A 25,238-nucleotide genomic window follows, 5' to 3' on the forward strand; every position below is an offset into this window, starting at 1 on the left:
ATTTCCACACCACGTGTAAGGTAGGGTATGGTCTGTCTCTAAGTATGTCGTCTTGGCTTTGGACGGACCTTTGCCCAAAAAATAATTACGATCTTCATACCTGTTGGGTAAACCCAACAACCAAATTTTCCGTTAAAACATAATATTTTCCGTTAGTTCTTATGTAATTTTATTTTACTTAAATATATATTTTTAATCAAGATTCCATACTCCAACTATATATTTTAATTAAAACTCCATCCCTGACGATCTCTAATACAATATCGACTGGTCAGGTGTTTTGTTGCAGTAGGCAGGTTATTTCGAAAATTGACGTCCACAACCAAGACGATATACTTCGAGACACACCATACCGTGCGGTTAATTTGTCTTCGTGTCATTAACGTTTTTGTTGTTAAAGATAACAAGGTAAATAAAAAAGAACACAACGTAGGGTTAGCACCAAATTTTTTTATGTAAAATAAAATTATATTCCACTTGTTTTCCAGATAATTTTAAAAATAAAAAATTTAGACTGCAGAGCAGATCCGGTCAATTGTCGTTACGATACACCCTTATTTACATGGAAATACAAGTTTATTGAAACAGTCAGGTGGTCGGTCCTTCGATAACAAAAATTAAGAAAACCACACTCCATTCAACAGAATAAATTAAAGTTTCTTGAAGCACATCCGGTTTCTGTACCATAGCTATCAGAAAACAGTTCAATCCACTAAGTTTTCAAAAAATGTAACTAATTATATGTCGTAAAGCCTATAAATTTACTGAAAAACAATGCCGAAGGATGATGCAGTTTTGTTTCTAATTTTTAAATAGAATAACGCAAATAATAATTTTAAAAAAATATCTTTTATGGGCCGATCGAAGTGAGTTAAAAAGTTTACCGAACGTGTTGCATACTATACTTCTTCTACGACCGTTAGTTTTTGGGTACATTTTGCTCAAAACAACACGAATATATTCACTGACATGACTGTCAGAATTGACAAACGTCAAAATTCATAGCGTGGGAAATATCTGCGAAAATACCCGATTGCTCCCAAATCCGTGCGGTAAAATCCCGGAAATGTTCGAAGTGGCTCGCATTCATGGGAAACGAAACTAACTTGGGTAAAGTGACGCTTCCCGCACGCTAGATCGGTGGGTAATTAGGTATTTTACAGACGGCAGTAGAAAAAAGAATTTAATTTGTTTTTATTGTTCCAAATATAAAAATAAATCTATTTACTTTCATTTGTTGTAATAAAATACAAGTCACCTATCTATTTTTGCCGGTATCTAGAAAACAAGCCGAACAAAATATGTTTATATGATTGTTATATAATTGTAATCAGCATAACGTGTTCCAGTGAATATCGAGAAAATATATATTTAAAAAATACAAACAAGATGCTCATGTTGGCTGCTAAACCTACATTTTGTATTTTTATTTAGCTTGATATTTTGAAAAACAAAAAACCGAACGTACAGTGCGCAAATGCTATAGCATTAGTATGGCGGGGGCGGGGGCCAATTGTTGTTTTAATCGAATTTTGGATTTTATTAAAACAAACACTGGCTTATTTTTGATATTTAAAAATGATAAAGGTAGGTTAAAAAAGTAAAATTATATTCGAAGGCGAAAAAGTCCTGCCGAGGTAAATCGCGCTTTCCTCAACAAAACAATAAACCTGCCCTTAGAGTTTGCTGGAAATCATCTGACCGGTATTATATTTTTAAGTGATGATTCCGTTTATTTATTTAGCATTTTATTTTTTTAATGAGAGCTACAAATGGAGAAATCAGTGCTAAATTTCCCAAAGGACGTATAAACCTCGTTGCGAAATATTATTTTGAATCTAAAGATGCTCAGCATGTCGGTGGAAACACGCTAAAAGTATACAAACATTTCGGGGAAGTCTAGAACAAAAAGTTGATAATAAACTACCCGATGTTCTACAGGATGAGACGAAAGGATGGGTTCTTTTACTTCGTGTGAAAATATTGGGACTTTGGAACTTCTTATCACCCCCTGAAATTTTTTCAATGTACGCCTATGGCCGTTAGACTTATTTAGTTTAATAAATCGTTTACTTTTAATAATACAGTAATAATAATAAATACAAATTAAATAAAATAATAACAAAAATTAATTATTATTTCTCTCTAGTGCATTTTTAGGACAATTTTAGTTTTTGAGATATTGTAAAGGCTGACCAATTAACGACACTCTGTCCTGTTTCGAAAAGTAATTGTTATAAAATCTTGGGGAGAGAAAACTTGTAACTAAAGAGGCCAAGAGAATATTCTGCAAAGTTATTTTTTAAGTTCCTAGAATAGTAGCCGTTTTTTGAGACAACATTTTAAACAGATAGCTAAAAATAGGCACTGTTTTAAAGTGAGCATCAATTCAATTCCTTTTCTTAACTGGGGAACTAAGGGAAAGTGGTGGGGATGTTCGATTTTAGGAAATAAATGTCAACTTCAGAATAGCTAAACGTATTTTGTCAAATTGTTGTTGCTCGTTTTAGGCTACCAACGTTGGCCCGAGCAGATCGATTCAGATTGATTGTATCACCACTAGAGAGCGATTTGCGACCTCATTTTAATTGTAAAAAAGAACACGCTAGTGCAAAATTTAAAATAATTAATTATCCTCAATACGAATTTTGCCCTGTCCACATGAAACTCGAAATTTTAAATTGCAAGTGTGCTTTGGACAACAAAATAGCAAAAATTTTAATAATGGTGTTCAAATGTCAATCATACTAAGATTGAAGATATTTATGGCCTTTTTTACAAAACATTTAAAACGCAATTGTTTTTTTTTTAAATCCATGAGCAACATGCGTTAAAACGCAAAGATCTTGGTGTTTTATCTGTGTTATTGTTTTTCATTATTGCAATATATCGTACTGCAATATTTAATTATATGGGAATGGGTATTAATTTTTATTGACATTTTAAATATAATGTTGTCGTTTCAATAGTAAATTTGTATATATTTTGCTAAAAGTAAGAGTATGAGTACTTAATAATGAAAACGTTCCCAAAGATGGCGGTATTATGTTGTTGTTGCGGTTTTCATTACCGTGTTTTATTTATAGTGATGTCGCAAAACGCCCTCTAACGGCGAAACTTAATTAATAGGGTACCGGACATCCGTTTTTATTTTTGCTGACATACCGTTTTCATTTGCAAAACAGGACAATTATACAAACCAAATTTCAACAAAATATGTAAAAATATTTCTTTAAAATAAATTTTAACGCCCTGTCTTTTAGAAACCCGTCGTGACGATGAAATATCGTATTGCATCAAAGTCACAATGTTTTCACACAAAGGATCGATGTCGTCTTTTTGATTCACCCTGTATAACCGTCCCATCGTGCGGCAGGACTCTGGCAGGTAATCGAAATTCTTTTATTTAATCTTTTTTAATTGTAAATGTGAAATATTAGTAACATGTTTTATGAGCGCGTATAATTATTTTTACGATTTATTCATATTTTACTTTCATTTCTATTTTATTAATTGTTTGATATTCTAAAAATGCTGTTAATTAAATATTTTTTTCAAGTGCTGTTCAACAAATTAAAATAAAATTTAATAAAGTGTAACTTTGCGCTGGACCGAATGACATTCCGAATTCTATCCCGCATTGTACCTAGGCTTTCACTGAATCGATGGGCGAAACTATCCCGTACATTTTGCAATTTAGCACATGGATGTGGTAACTTATGCTGAAGATTTTGTATCAAAGTATCTCATATTGGATTAAGATTCGGGCTGCTAGAGGAATGTGACAAAACTTTAATGTCATGTCATCTCATCCATTTAGTTGTATGGCATTTGAAGATTTGTAAATAGTAAGACCGCTCTTGTAAATATATGCGCTAAAACATTCTCTGGAAACATTCATCTCAGTTTCTCCAGTCCACCTGGTGGTTACTGCTCGAGGTCTTCTTCCGGACTTACATCATCTAATTTTGAGAAACACTTTTTGGACGGTCTGAACTTGTACCGCCAACATCAATAGTGAATGTAAAGAAGGACCACAGTGGCAAGTGTGGGATTGCTTTCCCACTAATTTTTGTTTGGGAGGTTGTGGTGGATTGTATTTTGTAAAGGAACAACTAATAGCTCTAATTAAACTGGGTTCAGTGATTCGTGTTGAGATCGTTTTTGCTGATCGTGCTTTAAGGTATCAGTCTCTGTAAACTAAATGGCCCAATGTTAGGTCTAATTTTCTACTAAGAAAAATATCTAATAATGAGAGATTACTAATGTCTTTCAAACGCGAAGCATGTTAAGGTGTATAGAATTTAAATGGTTAAGAAAATGAGGTCAAATTAGTTTTGGTTTTAGATGCAAAGTGTGGGGGGGGGGCTTTCTTCTCACAAGCTTCCATAAATATATTTATGATGATTTGTGACAGTGGAGAACCCATAGCTGTTCCTGATATTTTCCCGTTACAAGAAAAATAGAGGAGATTTGACACCAGATTCTTGGAGTCTATATCGAAAATAAGCAGAACATTGAGCATAACAATAAAGTAAAAAAAAGTACGAAACTACCAGTTTTCCCTTAGTCAAGAAGTTAAGTATTTTGTTAGAGAATATGTTTAAAAAACCAATGCTACAAACAATAGGTGGAAGGGGTTTGTGAACCTTAGGGAAACCGTAGAAATGAGGTATTTTGGAGTCGGAGGGCTGTTTGAAGAATATCTTGATTTTTTTCTCGATAGATAGCTGTGTTCATGACTATGATGTCGGAATTTTAGAGATTTTACAGCTATGCGTTCAGGCTTTGGAATATTTAATTTAGGAGGTTTGCATGTTTCAAAGGATTTTTGCGGTTTCAAATCGAATTTCACTAGATTGAGCATTTAAAATAATTTCCTGTTTTTAGATTTTTTAGTCTCAGAAAGTTGGTAGAGTTCTCCTGACGATATACCGTTTTTACAAACTTTTATGGTTTTGACTTCAGAGCGAGTTTAAGACCCACATGTTGTGAAGTGTACCACAAGCCAGGGCAGTATTTAAGATGTTTGCCGACAAGAACTGTTGATTTTGAAAATAGGGAAAATTTCTTTGATTAAACTGTTATATTAATTAACATTAGTGTGCACTACACATTACACACACACAAACAATACATTAGAAAGCTTAAACTGATTTCCAATTTAAGGGTTTAATATAACGACATTTCCTAGGAAAGCAATATAAAATCTTATTGATTTATAATGCACGTTTCTCAGTTTGCTATTTGTTGATTTGTAGGTTGGTGAAATCGGAGTATACTGTCAGTTTTATGAAACAGTGTTTTTTTTGCCGCCGAAGCTTTGGAGTTATTTCTATTCCGTCTTGTTTGTAATTAGTAATTACCAACTTACTGGTATTCAATTGTTTTTCAAGACCCAATGTGTCATTTTTATTGAGGTACTATATACATTTTATTACAATATACAAATCCAATTTATTAAATCCGTCAGCCGTGCTGCATTTGTATGCACGAAGTACCGAGGTACGGTTCTGGAACGTTATTGTGGAATTGCAAAATCTATTTATTGAGGGTTACAAAGAGAAATCCAAGCGAGGTTGGCCTGCGGTTAGACCTTTATAAACATTTACCGAAGTTAAATACCGCATTATGTCGTAAAAGAGGTATATAGTTTGGAGAACTCTACGATGATACATTTACTGCGGTGTTCAGTGGAAAGAGTGTGATGGTTTCATTTGTGTTGAGGTTAGTTGAAAGTTTTGAATCTGATTCTGGGTGGAAGATAAATGTAGATTTTCAGCTTTGCCATCAATCACGGCAGGGGATCAAACTCGGACGCCGACAAGATGGAATTTAAAGATGTGGGGGCAAAAGAGTCTTATTGATTTGTTATATTTCTGTACAGATATAATTTTTTTTCTCGAAATCAAGCACAACTAGATTTACGAAGAATTTTGAAAGCAGATAAGGTTTTGATATGATATTTTAAGAAAACTAGGATTTTCGATTATCAAACAATTAACTAAATAGTAATCATTATAAAATATATAATTAAATCGTAATTGCATATATTAAATGTTGGTAACAATAAAAAAATGAAAAAAAAAGAATTTCGGTAATCTGGCATTTTACTTGCAAAGTAACCAATTGTTTCAACGTAGTCTGGGCTCGTAATAAAATATTCCTCAAAGTGTTAGTTAAGGAGTAAATCACGGAAATCTGGTATATCAACTACGTGAAATCTGTGGCATATTCGAAATTTTATTTCTCTGTGAAATCTTGGTGAAATCATAGATTATTTCTCAAAAATAATAAATAATTTAATATTGAATAAGTTTTAGTAGCATTTTTTGGGGTGTTCACTAAACTAATTATTCACGGAGGGTAATTTTTTTCATGATATTATCCTCCATTCGTTTGTTAAATTCAACAAACTTACATGGCATCTTTAAGGTTAAAAGTTATAAGATAAGGTCATGCTTTTTTTCAATGTTTGGCTTTAATTGTAATTTTTTTATCGATAGAAAATTCAGAATTGTTATCGAAATGGTAAATGTGTTAAACACGCCCTTTTAAATGAAAAAAAAAATCTTAAGAAAAAAACCATTTTTTTTAAAATCGGTGAAATTTACGTGAAATTCCTGAAATCTGTAAAATCAGGTGTACCAATTTTGGTTGTTGATTTGGCATTCGGTTTTAATCTCCTGTCGACCGCAACCACTTCCTCGTTTTTTAAAGTAACCCGCCCATCGTGAACAATTGCAATTGCAAACGGAACGCCAATATTCGAACGACTTCGACCCGTTACAATTGAAAAATTCACTGATCGATGGTGGCTCGTTGGTGCGGACATAAGAGAGATAGAGATCTACTGTGTTTGTTGCAACTAAATCTGAATTAGGTGTGTACATCATACGTCATGTCGCCGTATCCCACGGTAGTCATGGTGACGACTGCCCACCAGAACGCGTCCGGGATGCTTTTGAAGAACGAATTCTCAGAGCCGGCCTCAGCGAAGTACACCGCCGAGGAGAACAGCACGACACCTGCAACGAGGGGTAGAGAGGGACACGTGTTAGCAGGCCTCAGACAAATCAAATATTATTAAGGTGTGTCGGTCGCGCTAGCTTAATAGCTCGACAAGCGGAACGGGTTGTAGTTGTATCTCGGTACCGTCATTCGCAACGCCAACGACTAAGGCACAGTTCGGTACAATAATCAACGCAATAATAAAGCCACCATCTAAAGCCTAGAGAGAGAGAGAGACAGAAAGAGAAAGGGAGACGGTTCAAAGAGGTCCTTAGTTAATTTGTCTGAGGGCTGCGTCGCTCGTAGCGCGTAGTACCTCATGTCGCCGTAGCCGACGGTGGTCATGGTGACGACGGCCCACCAAAACGCGTCCGGTATCGATTTGAAGAACGACTGCTCCGCCCCCGCTTCCGCGAAGTACACGATGCTCGAGAAGAGGACCACCCCTGCAACAGACGCGGGCGCCGCGACGCCAGGTAGGTCGGATTTTTGAAAAAAATCGGTCGGTTTTTTTGTTTGTATTTTTTTTGGTTTTTTGAAACGCTCAACCACAGGGCGAGATTCGGGCCTGAAAAAAGGGCGGGTGTGGAGGTTGGGTGCCAAAGACTCACCTATGAAGAGGAAGAATATGAGCAAGCCGAGCTCGCGCATGCTGGCCTTGAGCGTGCGGCCTAAGATCTGCAAGCCTTTACTGTGCCGGCTGAGCTTGAATATTCGGAAGACGCGCACCAGCCGGATAACCCTGAGGATGGCCAACGACATGGCCTGGTTAGTGCTCTTGTCCTGGGGCGAGACGGGGGCACGCGGCAAGTTTAGCGTGTCCTCCTCCTCGGCCACGACCGTCGCCAGCGTTATGAAGTAGGGGATGATCGCGATGATATCGATGAAGTTCATTACGTCGCGAAAAAAGTGCAATTTGTTCGGACAGGCCAGGAAGCGCACGGACAGCTCGAACGTGAACCACACGATACAGATCGTTTCGATGAGGAAGAACGGATCGGTGATGTCCGGCACTTCGTCTTCCTCGATCTTGGTACCTGGAACGAAACGGCTATCAGAAAAGTCGTCTATACCTAGTTTCCTAATGCGAGAGAGTAACAAAAATTGCAGTGATAGGTATCATTAAACAGCGTCGACAACTTTAAGGTTATGCGTTGTGATAAATTCCGTATTTCAGTTTTTAAATCCGAAACGAAAATCAGATTAATTTGCATACAATAACAAGACAACTTTGGAGAATGATAGTAATGTGACAGCGGCGTTACTAAAAGTGGTTTAATAGAATAATAAATACACTGAACGGATAAGTGCCGAACAAAATTCATTTCAAAATCTGGTAACGCCGAGGGGTAAACCACAGAGCTAAGAGCGTTCACCGTAATTCCTTTTTTACGTATAATTCCTCGAAATTTCACGGAATTTCGCTGGAATCCGACGGCATTGCAGGTAATTCTGGAATTCCACGAAATTCTTTTTTTTTAAGTATTTAAAGTAGTTACATAGTATATTTTTTAAGTTTAAAGTATTTAAACCCATAAAAATATGGTAGATGTGTATTTAAAATTCAAAATGAGTTGGTACAATTACACAATAGTGAATAAATGGTGAAATTTATATATTAATATACAGTGTATTCCTTAATGAATGCGCTAAAAAGCAATCCAAAGCGGTATTTTCACAATTTAATTTGGACATATACGGAGTGCAACAATGAGCGACATTTTACTATCGCATATTTTCATTATTTATCATTCATTGTGGCTATGGCATCTTAACCAATTTAAATTATTTTTTTCTTCCCTCTTAAAATAACGGAAAAAGATCTTTTATTACGGTTAATGAATATCAACGATAACGTCAATATGAATATGTTAATTTCTAGCCTACTTAATCTTAATAGACTTTTTTGGTAAAGCGATTTCAAGTCCAACGTTATGTTTTCTCGAAAGAAACATAGAATAATACTGCTCGGAAATGATAACTCTACCATAATTTTTTAAAAATAAAAAAGGTAAGAAAGGGGTATAAACAAAAAATTAATTGCATGAAATAGTGAGATTATAGGCTGTAACTAGCACCCTTTACATATTATCTGAAAAATAGAATGTATTGGTGTTCATCACCTCGAAAAAACCCCGAATTCCAAGTTTTCATGTCGATATTTCAAAAACTGCTTGCTATTTCATTCTTTTTTGTTAGTACCGCTCCGTTACTTATGTTTGAAGGTTATTGTAAGCAAAAAAGTTATTCTTTTTACGAAAAAACGCGCTGTTTTTTAGATATTCGCATTGCTATATTTTAGTTCAAGTAAATAGCTGAAACTAAAACACTTCATAAGAATAAAATACCCATGGATACCCAAATGACATTAGCATTCACATTCATTAATTTAAATAATAGTATGTTATGCAACCAGTGCGGTAAAGGGCATTTGACTCACGAGTTTATTTGACACGAGCGGAGCGAGGGAGTAGAAAAACCCGTCTATTAAACACCCGCTCTCCTGCGCTCCGCTAATGCCACTACTCCCGTCTGTAAAATGCCTAATTACACACCGATCCAGCGTGCGGGAAGCGTCACTTTACCACATCAGTTTCGTTTCCCACGGATCCGAGCCACTTCGGACATTTCCGGGATTTTATCGCTCGGGTTTGGGAACAATCGGATGTTTTCGGAGATATTTCCCACGCCTTGAATTTTGACGTTTGTCAATTGTGACGGTCATGTAAGTGAATGTATTCGTGTTGTTTTGCGAAAATTTACCCAAAAACTAAAGGTCGTAAAAAAAGTATACTATGCAACACGTTCGGTAAACTTTATAAGTCACTCGTTTATTAAACACTTGCTCCGCTCATGCCAAATAAACTCGTGAGTCAAATGCCGTTTACCGCACTCGTTACATAATGTACTATTACCAAACGTGTTGCATACTATACTTTTGCAACGACCGTTAGTTTTTGGGTATATTTTTGCAAAAGAACATGAATACATTCACTGCGGTAAAATCTCCAAAAACACCCTAATGGTCCCAAACCCTTGGGATAATATCCCAGAAATATCCGAAGTGACTCGGACACCGATCAAGCGTGCGGGAAATGTCATTTTAAAACGTCAGTTTCGTTTCCCACGGATCCAAGTCACCTCGGATATTTGCGGGGTATTACCGCACTGGTTTGGGAGCAATCGGATGTTTTCGGCTTGGATTTTGACATTTATCAATTCTGAAGGTCAGGAAAAGTATAGTATGCAACACGTTTGGTAAACTTATTAAGTCACTCGTGACACAAATGCCGTTTACCACATTTAAGTTAGTAAATTTTATCTATGTATTAAAATAGAAATATCGCAAAAACGGTATGTTTTATAGAAATAAATGTATACCCTTTTTACCTAGAAACCATTACTCTATCACAATCTTAAAAAAGGCACAGGGCGGGAGGAATGAGAGACTTATGGCATGAAATGGCGAGATTATAGAGTATAACTAAAGTCGTCTACATATTATGTGCAAATCTAGAATGTTATCTTATTCACCATCTTGAAAAACATCCAAACATATGTTTCACGAGTTTAATCTAAGATTGCGTTTTGGTGCATTCAGTAGGTACCACTCTGTATACGGTCTTTTTAAGTTAACTAAATAGTGTAGAATAACTGAATCGCTTATTTTAACAACCACATATAAATAAATATACTATAAATTTATTTTTGTTTTATTTATTTTTATTTATTTATTTATTTTATTTTTATTTTTTATATTTATATATATTTTTATAAATAAATATACCATATATTTATTTACACCAAGAAAACCTTCAATTTTCAATTGATTTGTTTTTAACGTTTCGCAAAAATTATACTTTTTGTTTTTTATGGTGTTTGAAATAAGCTATTCAACTATAAAAAATAGTATTTATATATCTATCTAGACTCGTTTTAATAATAATTACAATAATAAAATTGTGAAACACCAAATAATCCAAGTCCCAATTACAGAATGAAAATAATAAACCACATGCATAAATAAGGCAATATGACTTAATAGTTACAGACCATGCGGTAGGGTAGGTCGCTGGTTCGATCGTGGTTTTACTATTTTTTATCAAAAATCAATTTGATCTCAAAAGTGGTGGAAGCTGAAAAGACCGACTACGCCGTTGGTCTGTAAAAAATCTTAAAATTCTTAGCAATGACTGTTTGGATTGTTTAGATTATTTTTATGTGGTTTGTGTTTTAGTGTTTGAACATGCACTAAAATTCTTTGGAATTCCGACGAATTTAAACAAATTTCACCATAGTCGTATTGATTGAATATATTGGGCAAAAAAGCGACCTTTAAAAGTGGGAATCAATTCAGGTATTTTAAAGAAAAATAGAAAAATATTACTACTTGAATCGCAATCGAACTCGCGACTTGCGACATAGTAGTAGCCGCTTGGTTGGCTTACGACAGTGTTTAATGAAGTTGACGTTTTAAAGTGACACCTTGCGTGTGCGTATTGGATATTCACCGAGTGATGTGTGAAGTGACCGTGAGAAATGGCAAACGTAATAAAATGGCTAAAATGTACCGAAAACATCCGATCGCTCTCAAACACTAAACTACAATACCGCAAATGGCTGAAGAAGTCAGCGAGAAGGAGCTGCGAAGCGGACATCTTATGCACGCTTGATCTGTGAAAAATAGCATATTTTCGCGTAGTGAGTAAAAAAAATCTTTTTACCCTACATCGGCCAGTTGTACGAAAAATAAAGGAGGAGACAAAATGTACTCCTAAAATTGAATGCAAATTTAGAAAATATTTTTATCTTTTAAAAAATGAATTTCTAATGTTTATTCTTTCAAAAATATTCAATCGAAACCCCAGTGGAAATGAAAATATCTCAAAATAGGAAATGTAACGTAATTCCACCGGAATTTCCTAATACCGGGTACAGGTCCATCATAATTTTTTCTTGCGCATTTTTTGCAGTAAATAGAAATTCGAATTCGACATAAAAATTTAAACAACTTCCACTAACTGTCCCTACACTTATCTGCCATCTTGTTCGTAAAAAAGATTTTGTTTTAAAACTCCCGTTGTGATAAAGTGTGATGTTATTATTAAGAATTATTCAATTAACATTTTCACAGGCGATAGCCAAGGAATGCACTTAAAAACTGTGCATATTGACAATATTTTATACAGGGGCGCCGAAAAACTGTATTTTGAAAAAAATATTAATAATAAAATGACATTTTCCATTGACTAAGTCAACAAATTATCTACAAAATGATTATACGTGTTCCTATACCCACCTCTTACATTTTTTTGCCAACGTGAAGCAAATGAATGTCCTTGATGTGTATTTCTTAGTAACAAAAGTGTGAAGCAAACACCGTATTGAAAATAAGAATTAATGTAAATTTTCAATATGTCTCTCATTTTGCACTAGGCATTTCAAATGAATTGAACGAGTCGAAAGTTCTGTGTATTCGAAATATAATTTCGTCAACATTATTTATGCAAGTTGAATATATCCTCCCTTTCGCTGTCTTCCAGACATAGAAGTCCGACAGTGTGAGGTTTGGGGGCTTTGGGGACCAACTCCATGGTCCTACTTGCCTAATCCACCAGTCCTCGAACATTTCATAAAGTTGCTAATCAATTTCATGAGTGCAGTGAGGTGGGTCTCTATCGAGGTGGTAAGAATTATCTCAAATAGCTAGAAGTAACCCAAAATCTGCTACCAAAGTACGACAAAATGTTTCGATACTCCTGTGAATTAAGATTTCCTTGATAGATATGATATTGAACACGATTATTGATTATTAAACAACGACGTTTACGTTAAATGTGTTTTGAAAATTTCTTTCTCCGGTTGAATGCTGATTTTCTGATGCCCAAAGATATCGATCGTGTCTACAAAAAATATCTTCCCTTGTAAATTTGGGCTCAAAATTCCAAATTATTTTTCGCAAGAAATCTGGGTCCTTTTGGACATGAATTAGGAATATCTCACAAAATTGTGTACGTTGAGCAAAATCTTCTTGATGGAGAGCGGAGGCGGTATAAAATTTACAGGGGTGCATTCCGCATTGTTTCAAAATCTTGCCAACGGAATTTCTCGAAATACCTAATAAATATTTTTCCGCTGTACAGGGCTTTAATGCTTTCATTTAACAAAAAAAATTGCATGAACCTTCTGTATTTAATACCATTTATAGGATACTGTTCATTGAACAATCTCAAGTTCTATTACCAACTCTGCTGTGCTCCTCATGTATTACGCACAGCTTAGAATTGCAGCACAAGAATATGGATTATTTGATTTTTTATTAATACTATATTTCTATCACTTTTTCGGCGTACTCTATATAAAATAATAATAATAATAATAATAATAATAATAATAATAATAATATTTATTTTGCAACAAAATAATACAGAAAGTAACACAAAATGTTCCTAGCCTTATGGTTGCAAAGAAGCAGTTGATAACAATTACAAGAAGTTCAAGTTCAACCCCTAGACACTGAAATTAATATTCAAATCGATACTTGCATATTATGTTCGATCCCTAAGAAGCAATGGATGAAAAAGTTTTCTACAGTGGGAAATAAAAATATTATACAAGAAAAAAAAACAAACAATAAATCCTGCTCTGCGCAGTTATACCTGCTACACACAATCGTTCTCGAGACATTACATAGAGACATTTAAATAAGTTTACGCGTAAATATTTTCATTTTTCCGAAACTCCATTGTACGGCTTATAGACGTTGAAAGCTATGAAATCCCAAGTTTAGTCTATGCACGTCAGTACGAAAGTCAAGTCAATATTATATTATATAACATAGTTACTGAATGTAATTTCCATTGTTAACCACTTTAAGTTTATATGAAACTGGATTCTTAGTAGGTATACCATAAATGAAATGCAAACATACTTTCGAACCCTTTGTATTCTGTTGTCACGCAAATTTAAACATGGGCCATAATAATTAAAGTGACTCAAAACCAACGAATCAGTCGACCTTGTTTTTAATGACTTTGACAACAAATGTCATTTCCGTTTGAATATAACATTTTTAGATTGCCATCTGCAGTGCGTATCATTTTATTAGCCTGAGGTTTAAAACGAAGATTGGTATTGAAATTTAGTCCCAAATTTCTACCAGTATAGGAGCATTTTAATTCTTCATCTTGATTTTTTATGTGAAAAGTATCTTAAATAATGTTTACAATACTGTTTACAAACTAACCAATGAAATGTAAAGTTGCAAGTAACAACTCGTGGTTTAATCTGTCGAAGGTTTTAGAATAATCAGGGAGCATTAGGGCCGTCACTTGACCTTTATCAGCTGCTCTAAATATGTCATCTGTGACATTTAGTAATGCGGTCGCGCAAACAGACCCGTGTCTACAACCTGACTGATTTAAAAACAGTACACTAAATTATTGCAGATGCTTTCTAGTATAATCAATAATCACCTGTGAAAGTGTTAATTGAATAGTTCTTTTTTCCGTCAAAATATCACATTTTATCGAAGCGAGGTTTAAAAAAAATCTTTAATTTTTTTTGCCAACAAGATGGCAGATAACAATTACTAAATTTTTATGTCGAATTCGCAATTAACAACTACATGTTCCACTAGTAATTTAAATTTTTCCACTGAGTTCGGGTAGAATCGGCAACATTGCAAGAGCGAAAATGTTATGGCCATTATGGCAAGTTCCATAACAATATCGATTTTGTTTTTCATAAACTGTAGGTAGACCCGTTTCAGTTAGCCGCGATGGTGTCTTTTCTGACTTTAAGATGTTGGACATATTACACAGATCCGAAAGTTAAAAAACGTTAAGAATTCGTGACATGTTCCATCCTAATTCCAGGTCGTTCTTACGTCCTACGTCTAGTATATATATCATATAGGTGATTACCGTTAGTAGTAGTATTGAACACCTTGTAGTGCTTGAACTCCGGCAACGTTTCGAGACAGAAAATGACGATGGACAGCAGAATGACGAAGACGGAAATGATTGCGACCACCCGCGCCGCCTGCGACGATTCGGGGTACTCGAACAACAGCCACACGTTCCGCTGGAACTCGTGGCTCGGTAACGGTTTCTCTTCTTCCTTGATAAAACCTTCGTCCTCGCGAAACTTATTGATCGCGAGCTCGCCGAGCTCGTAGAACTTGATCTCCTCCGAGAAGACGTCCAGCGGCACGTTGACGGGCCTGCGCAGTCGGCCGCCGCTCTGGTAATAATAGAGGATGGCGTCGAAGGATGGCCGGTTGCGATCGAAAAAGTACTCATTGCGCAGCGGATCGAAATACCGTATACGTCGCGCGGGATCGCCTAACAGAGTGTCGGGGAATTGGTTCAGTGTGCGCAGCTGCGTTTCGAATCGCAACCCACTCACCTGCAACAACAGACAACCGTTATTTTAATTTATTTATTATTATTAATTCAACTTACAGGTCAAGACCCAATAACAAGTTGCGATTATCTTAAAATTACACTTAAACTTTAACTACTACTGCTGACAATGCGCCTAACAAGTAACTCTATCAGAAAAAAATACAGGAAATTCTTCAATTAAAATTCGTTGGTAACAGTCTGGAACAATAAAATAAAACAAATCGCCTATTCTCAAAGAGACCTGGTTTCATCAAACTATTAAGCAATTAAACTCCGAAGTCGATTTCTCAAAAATTATTATTTATAAAATGATAAAAATAATAAAAAACAATAAAAAGCTTGAAAAAATTAGATATATTGGTATTAAGTATAAAATATATAAAAAATCACGCACCAGGGTTACACTGGAGTTTATATTATTAAAAATTAATGTCAGCTTGCATTGCATTCAATGATGGTTATCCAGTTTGTTCAATCAACAAATTAATTTACAATTTGCCAATAAATATCAGTTATTACACCAGATGGAAAAATTCAAAACCTCCAGAACATGCTCCAATTCTTGACCTATTTCGGTAATATTTCGTTGCAACTAGCTCAATCTATGGCGTTTGAAACAAACAGTACATCAAAACAATTTATAATCAAAATTAAGGATCCTTATGACTATTTTTCTAGATCAGGAGGTTATTCCTTGAACTATGTGAATTGTAATGCAATTTACTTCTCGCAGGAAGATAACCATCAGAGTTCACTGTTAGTGAAAAAGTACAGGACAGTGACGTGACAGAGACCAAATCTGGTCATCTTTTGTAAAATGGGCATAACTTTTCGTCGAATAAAAATGTTATTGTTTTACATGAGTGGTCGAAAAGAAGTAAAAAACTTGATCTTCCGGAGAAATTAGAAATCACCAAAACCAAAAAGTGTCCTTTCCCTAATTTATGGTATGGTTAATTAATTAATTAATATTAACACTACCTCAGAGTTCAAAAAACCAGACTGTTGTTTCCCATTTTATAAAAACGTTAAAATTTCCTTTTGGTGGTCTGTAAAGAGCCCCGAGAATAAACATTTTATCAAAAATTGTAATATTTATCCACTTTCACTCGAAATCAGCGTGTAGCTCGGAAAACTCAATATGAAACTTTAAAATTATTTTTCACGTATATACCTACACTTTCTTCTTAACCAAAACGATCTATTCTCACGAAATTATAGCCTATAACTTTAACAAATTCATTAGAAATATTAGTTGTTAACCAAGTTTCACAAACAAATTTTATCAAACCTTTAAAAATCCAACAGAAAGTTTCCTCATTACCTTTGCTACAATTGGCACATAACAAAAGAAAACGAAAAACAGTACAACAGTTAAAATAGAAATAGAAGAGAATATGAATTTAACAGTAAAAGAAAAGAAATTAAAGAGAAGAAAAAATCATTTCAAGTAAGTCAGCCAACAAAGCGCTGATGGATAAATACGTATGCCACAGAAGGAAGAAATCAAACACCCTGTTCATTTTGTTTTTAATTCATGATACATGATCTACTTACGTTGATGACGACGCGTTCACAAAAATCGTGATCGTGCGGGATGGGCTCGAAGTGGGCGACTCCGGTGAACTGGGAGTGGGGGGTGTGCCCGTCCTCTTCCTGACTGCTGAGTTTGGGCAGCGACCTATAAAAAAGAAGAAGAAGACATTATAGGGTTGCACGTACAACAATACAATAAAATTTAAATAAAATATTAACCAAATATAGTTTACTAATTGTTCATATTTTTCAATACACGTTACCATCGAATATGTCTACTTCGTGAAGTTTTTGTGCTAATTACAAATTCGCAGCACTTTGAAACGACCATAATTTTAAAAACGACGGATAGGTTCAAAATTCCAGTAAAATAATCGACGTATCTTGGCAGTTGCCTGCAAGTTGTAGTTTTTTTTAGTCGGTCCCCTAAAAACGATGATATACTTTTTTGAACTGTGATATATCTGTTTACTCGCGTGAAAAGAGTACCAGATTTATTAAATACCTATCGCCATATATTTTTGAAGCCACTCGTGAAAGTGGAAACCTCTACACAGTTTTTCGATCCTTCATTCGATGCTCTCTGATTATCATGATTAATTATTTGTTATTTATGGTTTAAGAAATTGCAGAGATCAGGAAAATGAACAAATATATAAGAGGACGTTTTCAAAAAGAACAATCCTGACATTTTAGCCGGAGATACAAATGGCTTAAAACTTATTTACCAAAATACGTGTTTTTAAAAAGTAGTGGTATCAGAATATCTTGTAGGCACAAAAAGTATCTTTATTTTAAGAAAACGACGGAATTAATTTTTCAAAATCATTTGAAAGCTAGATGGACAACAGTAATAGTAACATAACGGGTGAAAAAACTTCTTTGGTCGATATTAATAATTCCTTCACTATTGTAAATAATCCTAATTTATATTTTACAAATTTATGTCCAAATGGCGACAATGTCAGAAGTCTTCTTAGGTGATACGTCGGTGTACTCCATGTATCTAAACTCAACATGTCCAAAGTAACAAAAAGCTTCAAAAAATAAAAAAATCTGTTGGTGATGACAATCTGCTAATTCTTAAGGATATTTTATTTGTGCTTCGCAACGGTCACTTTTCCACATCTTTTAAAGAATGGTTTAATAAATGCAAAACATAAGAAAAAGAATGCGCATGAAGAAGTAAATTATAGACCGATTTCTCAGCAATTCATTAACGATAAGGAGGCTTGTTTTTGCGAGTAAACAATTATTATATTCTTGCTTTACAACCTTTCAAATTCACCAATGTACTCGATTTTGAAAACAGTACACAAATATTGATTTCGAAAAAATATATCCGTAAGTTTACAAAGTACGACGACGTTTCCGATGTCTGGTCGCAATTGTCTTCGATCTTCCTCTTCTAAATTCCTCATACTCACGGCTTTTGTTATTCCCACGCCAAGAGGTTGAGTTTCTTGGATGTCCTTGTTCATCCGCATTTTCCAGTCAGATGTTTTCGTTTCTTACTCTAACTGCACGGAAATTTATTGCTGCTCGTCTAAGTGCTATTTCTGTAGCTTATAGCAATCTTTCTCTAGGTCTTTCTGAACTATGGAGTTATTGTGTCCTATATACTGTATTTTCTTTGTCCGGTGACATCCTTCCGGGCCTGTATTTATGATTCTGACTCTTATTTCTTATTATCTTACCCTGCTTTTTTAGCAGGCTATTTTTATAATAAATAATATATTAACCAGTAAGTTTAATTTATAGTTCGGTATTCAATGGTTAACGATGAAAAACCACTAATTAATTTATCCATTATTTCCATTATTTTTATTACGTGGTCGCGATCTTATTCTAATATTGAAAGAGATTGTTAATAATTTTATTTCCAGGAATATCAATTTGCCTTATATATTAACTCTTCTAAACTACCTACTTTTGTTGCATATATAGAATTACAGATATTACTCCACAGATAATAATCTAGTGGGGTTAAGTCAGGCGATCGGACCCATTTGTTCGCAAAATTTTCATGTAACTAGTTTCTTTCACCTCGCCAAAAGTGAGCTGGTGCTCTGTCGTGCTGAATCTCCAAGCGAGTACGTACAATTTGGCCAGTTGATCTAAGTACGCATTTAATGTATTCCGCAAAATAAAAGGACCTATCAACGTATTACCAATGATACCTGCCCAAACACAGTTGGTCCTACGAATAACCATGGGACTGTCATTACTTCAGAAATGCGCGTTAGAATTGTTAAAACCGTTGTTTCTTGAGGATGTTGCCTCGTCAATTCTAAAAATTCAAAAAAACGATTTGGAAAGTTACAATTATTTTAGCAATATTTGATGCACCTGCTAGAGGTCTTAACGCAATTTCATTGATAATAAAAATTATTCATAAACGTTCTTTGCCTCTGAGAAACCGTCTTTCATACTCCGATACAGCGGCGCGCGTGTTACCATTGCAAAAAGAAAAACGCTCCACACTAAAATCCAAATTAACAAAAAACTTCAGAGGCAATGTAAGAACACATAAATGTCAATCTTATCTGCTTCAAGATCTACTTTTCAATTTTTATTAAATAAATAAGATGGGCATGCTCAGTGTGGCTCACTAATTTCGAGGCATCTTCTTTAGTTCGAAGTTTCTTTAAGTTTGCGGATCATGCATTCAAGGTCTTCTCTGTCACTGGCTAAAACTACCGTGCCATTTGTCAATTTTAAAATGTATACCGTTGTATATAATTTAATTTATTTTCAACATAAAATTTGCGAACAATAATGCACTACGTGCACTATGGACTTCGCAGTCTGTGTGTGCACTTAACGTGTTGCGCAAAATATTTTTGCAAATTCGTAAATCTAAAGGGACACAAAACAATGCCATACAATTGAACAAAATTATTTTTTGTTTTAAATATAACATTTAAGGATTATTAACTATAAGAGATAGAAAAGTAATGAGTTTTAAAGACGTGTAACAATAATAGGCAGAGACTAAGACAGAACCAAGTTCATTTTATTATTTGTTAATCACCGCTACAGTTAATTTTTTATTTTAAGAAATGGTTTATTCTTAAATTCACCGAGTAAAATGTTAAATATTTTTGGTAGCGTATAAAAATTATATTTTTCACATTTAGTGAGTTTTACATGTGCATGTTACTGTTCAGTTTTATACAATTGATTAATTTGTAATAATTGGGCATCATTAAATAAATCTAATAATCTAAATCAAAGGTTCAATTGCGATTTGACTGTCTGCAAGCCATGCAATGGTATAGTAATTAACTAACACACAGTATACCTGTCTAAGTTGATAATATTTATATACCAATTTTATAATTTAACTAAATTTGAATCTATAATGACTTCGAGATATTTGATTTAATTATTTTTATTTAATTCATGAGTACAATTGCAGCGGAGGCGATTTTGACAGTCAAAGCTATGAAAAGTTACGTCGGTAATAGTGGCGTTATTGAGAAGCCAAGAAAGTTTGAATTATCAACGTTCAGTGTTAATTTTTATCATAGCAACTTTTTATATATTTCATAGTATCTTCGGCTTTTACTTTCACATCAGACCACTTTTCTCCACTAATGATTATGGCGCTGTCATCTGCAAAACAGAGCATGTCTCCCTGTTCCTCGGATATTAAACTAAATAGGTCATTAACGTAGATATTAACGAACATTTGACCCCCAGGGGATGGTGCTTAACATCGTTAATTTTTACACTGTATTGTATTTGATATGTTAGATTGGAATGATTTAATAGCAATACCTCTCACTCCATCAGTTTTACATTTTTATTAGCAAGTTTTGGAGAGCCACTGTGTTAAATACTTTCCTCAGGTCGAGAAAAATTCTCATGCATTTCTTGTTTTCCCTATTACTGACCGTCCGTTAGGCAGGCAACAGCGTCCTTCCTACCAGAATTTAGCCTAAAGGCATACTGGTGTTCTGAAATAACATTATTCTCATCGAAATATTGAGCTAAGAGTAATTTTATACATTTTTCAAATATTTTTGACAAGTTACTAGTCTATAGGTCTATCTATAATTGTTGGTTGTTTTTTTTATCTCCCGATTTATGGATTGGCGTGATAATTGCTTTTTTGGAACTTTCTGGGTATTAATTAGTTCTGTACCTCTCGGTCGCATATGCAGATAACAATTTATACATTTTCGGAATATTCGGCATAGTGATATAAGTCCCTCCGATTCTCCCCTCCCCCTCAAAAACCCACCACCAACCGCCCTCCCCGAATGGCTGCAGCGCCCGACCTAATTTGCTTCTGACGTCACGGGAGAGAGCGCAAGAGCGATGCCCGAAATAAAGCGTGTCGCACCAGGACGCCGAGGAATGTGACGTCACCCGTGGCGCTAGGGAGGAGGGGGGTGGAGGGGTTCTAAACTAAAATAATATAATATCCCCTCAGCAGCACACCTACATTGGAAGTGTTATATTTAGATGTCTGAATTGATATTCACCTAAGATCGAAAAACAAATAAATGTTTTTTTAATCATGGTAGATGTACATTGGGTCAATATCCGTACATTTTGTTTGCAAAATAGAAGATGTCCAATTAAAGATACGTTGTGCAAACATAATGTCGAGCAATTATTGTACCATATAGAAGAAAAATTCGCGGAGCTGATAGGGCCGAATGGGACTATTTCCTATGGGAAACGTTGAATGCTAAAATGTATCAAAATAGAAATCGCGATGCTAAAGCACTAAAAAAACGAATTACGAAGGAAATTCAATTTATAAATCGAACTGGTGCTGTGAAGAATGCAGATCGAAAGTAAGAACTGATATATAAAAGTTTTACCTCTGTAGATGAGATCCATGATCATGCGGTTTTGGAGTTTTATTTATTTATTTTTAAATTTAAACAGTAAATAGAATTGTATACATATGCCACGTAATAATTTATATCATACTTGCTTGTCAGAGGATCTTTCAAACGTTATCGCTCTTTTTGTACTTTAAAACACCATGCCCTATTCTTCCAAAAATGTTTTATCGAAAAATTTTCTTTGTGAATATTTTCTCTAATATTCTCTTGTGGTTAAAGCAATGCCTTCGTTGTTCTCAATGCAACAATTATATAGTTGAAGTATTGTTTGCTATATAAACGTTGGGTCAAAAGTGAGGGAGATACCGCGCTACAAATATGGGCGTAAAAATAATGTTCTTATTTTTTATCTTAAAAACGAAAATAGATAGAACAATAAAATATTACGAAAGTATTACTGTTATAAAAACACAGTTTCGGAATATTTATCTTAATTGGAATTAGACAACTCATATTATTCTTAACTAAATTAAAAAAAAATTTTTTTTTCGTAGAGCTTCCAGGTACAAATACAAACATAAAATGTAAAATATTGCATGCCGGAAAAAAAATATTTTAGAAAAACAATTTAGTTAATTATTTTCTAAATGATTACATTTTGAAAATAATTTATTAAACTTTGAATAAATACTTTATTAAAAAACATTTTATATGAACGATGTAATTCAAATAAAAACGCAACGAATAAGTAAGACATCTACGGTAAAGCAAAAATGTAATTTTTATAGTAAATGTTGAAAATGCCTTTCATTTATCCAACGCATGAGTGAGTCCATAATACACTGGAATATCCCTTATGACATTACAAGATGCAATTATCCTATTTATTAGGTCTTGGACATCCTGTATTGAGGTAAGTAAGTAAATAAGCATTTATTAATTCCTCTGAACGACAACCTTAGTATCTAAAATTTCACACGCAAAATATTAGGCAGGGACTGATATATCAAATAATTACAAAACAAATTAAGAAATATTGACGGTCAAACCTAATCGAACATTATTTTATATTTTCATTTTTAAAAAATTCCTTCCTCGAATAGTAGTTTTTATTTAGCAAAAAAGATTTTAATATTTTTTTAAAACATTACAAATAATTTATTTAGGCAGCGGTACGTAGCACAGATTTTTAATCCTAATGTTATATTCGTGCGTTTCGCATCTCTTAATGATATTTTTGTTATAAGTCTTTATCAGAGAAAAATATAGAGACAAGGACAAATCATTATATTTTATTTTTGAAATATTGTCTACAAGAGTCTGAGCTGTCTTTGCCGGCCATCGATTTTATAGCTTTTTTGTGTGGAATACATATTTTTCCAGAATCTCTTCAGATTCCCAAAATACTACCCTGTAAGAAACAGTAGATTGCATAAGACCAAAATATATTAATATCAAAATATCTATAGTCTCTTATATTTTTAAATAAATGTGAGCTTAATTTGCCTGCCAGATAATTAACACGAGGAGCCCAAGTGAGTTTTTGGTCAATAAATAATCCAAGAAATTTTATTGCACAATTTATTGGTATTTGATATGATATCTCTAGCTAGACACCAATTTGACATTATTTTTATGGCTGAATCTCCCTTTGTCTTAATAGCTTATATCGATATCACTACATTGGAATCCTCAGAGAAGGACACTAGAAGTTCTACTGTCTGTTAGAGATCTCGGAAGCTATCCACAAACACATCAAATAGCGTTGGCGACAGAGAAGATCCTTGCAGTGTGCTCTTGTGATTAATTTAAGTTGTCATGTGCTGGGGCACCATCATGCATGTCTCCTCTGGATAACGGGGGTACACTTTGCAGGAAATAATGTAATTCTTCTTTCAGAAACCGAAAATAGCACTCATCAGTAAATCTTAAAGGTACAAAATGTGGACTAATTAAGTGATCGTCGATAATTTCCAACCAAGCATTCACAGCAAACTGCTATTAATGCCTACATTCTATTAGTGAATGGGGATTATCTGCAACATGCCTGCTGTGAACGTGAACTAGCTACGTCGGAAAAAATTATCTTTGAACAAAAAAAAAAGGATCATCGATATATTCGGCAAGATCATTGTTCGAAATCTCTTGGTAAAATAGCTTCAACCCTCTATGCGTAGTATATAACGGGTGATTCAATAAGAGGTTCCACATTACAATCTGAAATATTTTTGAAACGCCACTGTATTTGCTTATTATCATATGAGATTTCTAACCTCAAAACATAAACAGAATAGTCATGGAGCAATATACGACTGAACAACGTGTAAAAATTGTGCAAGCCTATTATGAAAATGGTCAATCAAGAAAAAATGCATTTCGGGCTCTACGTGAATTTTTCGGCGTGCAAAATCGACCTTCTGAGAGGACAATTTGGAATGTGAGCAAACTGGATCTGTAACTAACCTCAAAGTCTCTCAACGTGCTCGTGCAGGTCGGTCAGATCAAAATATTGCCATTGTTCGCGAAAGTGTAGCCGAAGATCCAAATACATCGATTCGTAATGGATCGCAGCAAGTGGGCCTTACGTATTCAACCACACAGCGAATTTTAACAAAAGACTTGCATCTACACCCATATAAAGTCCAAATAACTCAGGAGTTGAAACCTCGTGATCATCAACAGCGCCGCGTGTTTGCAGAATGGATACGAGAGCAAGGGGTTCATTTTTCAACGAAAATCATCTTTAGCGATGAGGCACATTTTCACATTGGTGGCTTTGTAAACAAACACAATGCTCGTATTTGGGGATTATAAAATCCAAGAGAGATTGTTCAAAAAGCAATGCATCCTCAAAAAGTGACTGTTTGGTGCGGAGGAATAATTGGCCCTTTTTTTTTCGAGGATAATGCGGAGAACGCTGTTACGGTTAATGGTGTTCTCTATCGAAACATGATATCTGATTTTTCCTGGGAGCAGTTGGAAGGTATGAACATTGAAGATTTGTGGTTTCAACAGGATGGAGCCACTTGTCGCACATCCAGAGAAAGGATGCAATTGCTGCGGGGCAAGTTTCCTGGTCGGATTATCTCATGTAACGGCGATATCAATTGGCCGCCGCGATCATGTGATCTTACTCCCCTAGATTTTTTTTTTGGGGGTATCTAAAAAGTAGAGTGTATAGAGATAAACCAAACACCATTCCAGAGCAGAAACAGGAGATTAGACGCGAAATAGCCGGCATAGAACCTGAATTGTGTCAAAAAGTGATAGGAAATTTCAATACACGAATTACGTCATGCCACATGGGTCGCGGGGGTCATTTGAATGACATCATCTTTCATACCTAATTAAAATACACTAATCTAAAATGGCAAATAAAAATGTTTGTATATTTTTATATTCTTCCGAGTTTTTTTTTATTATTTTAATGTGGAAACCCTTATTGAATCACCCTTTATAATTATTTTGATTAAAGAGT

The 25,238-nt window shown here is 34.5% G+C and overlaps 1 protein-coding gene across 10 annotated transcripts in view; it reads right to left on the bottom strand.

Moving 5' to 3' along the window:
• LOC132697680 (potassium voltage-gated channel protein Shaker) overlaps positions 1–25,238 on the bottom strand; it is a 293,335-nt gene that overhangs the window by 22,026 nt on the left and 246,071 nt on the right. For 8 of the 10 annotated variants that reach the window (XM_060663226.1, XM_060663224.1, XM_060663232.1 and 5 more), the window contains 4 exons: positions 16,977–17,100; positions 14,937–15,420; positions 7,623–8,048; positions 6,899–7,028 (listed from right to left, as the gene is read on the bottom strand). In XM_060663226.1, coding sequence (XP_060519209.1) covers positions 6,899–7,028; positions 7,623–8,048; positions 14,937–15,420; positions 16,977–17,100 — 1,164 coding nt within the window. Of the gene's footprint in view, positions 1–6,891; positions 7,029–7,327; positions 7,458–7,622; positions 8,049–14,936; positions 15,421–16,976; positions 17,101–25,238 lie in introns of all 10 variants that reach the window. The other 2 variants (XR_009618282.1, XM_060663225.1) reach the window with 2 other exon arrangements.

The sequence above is a fragment of the Cylas formicarius genome, unplaced genomic scaffold (assembly GCF_029955315.1).
Source record: "Cylas formicarius isolate icCylForm1 unplaced genomic scaffold, icCylForm1.1 PGA_scaffold_2__14_contigs__length_35257938, whole genome shotgun sequence".
Taxonomy (NCBI): domain Eukaryota; kingdom Metazoa; phylum Arthropoda; class Insecta; order Coleoptera; family Brentidae; genus Cylas; species Cylas formicarius.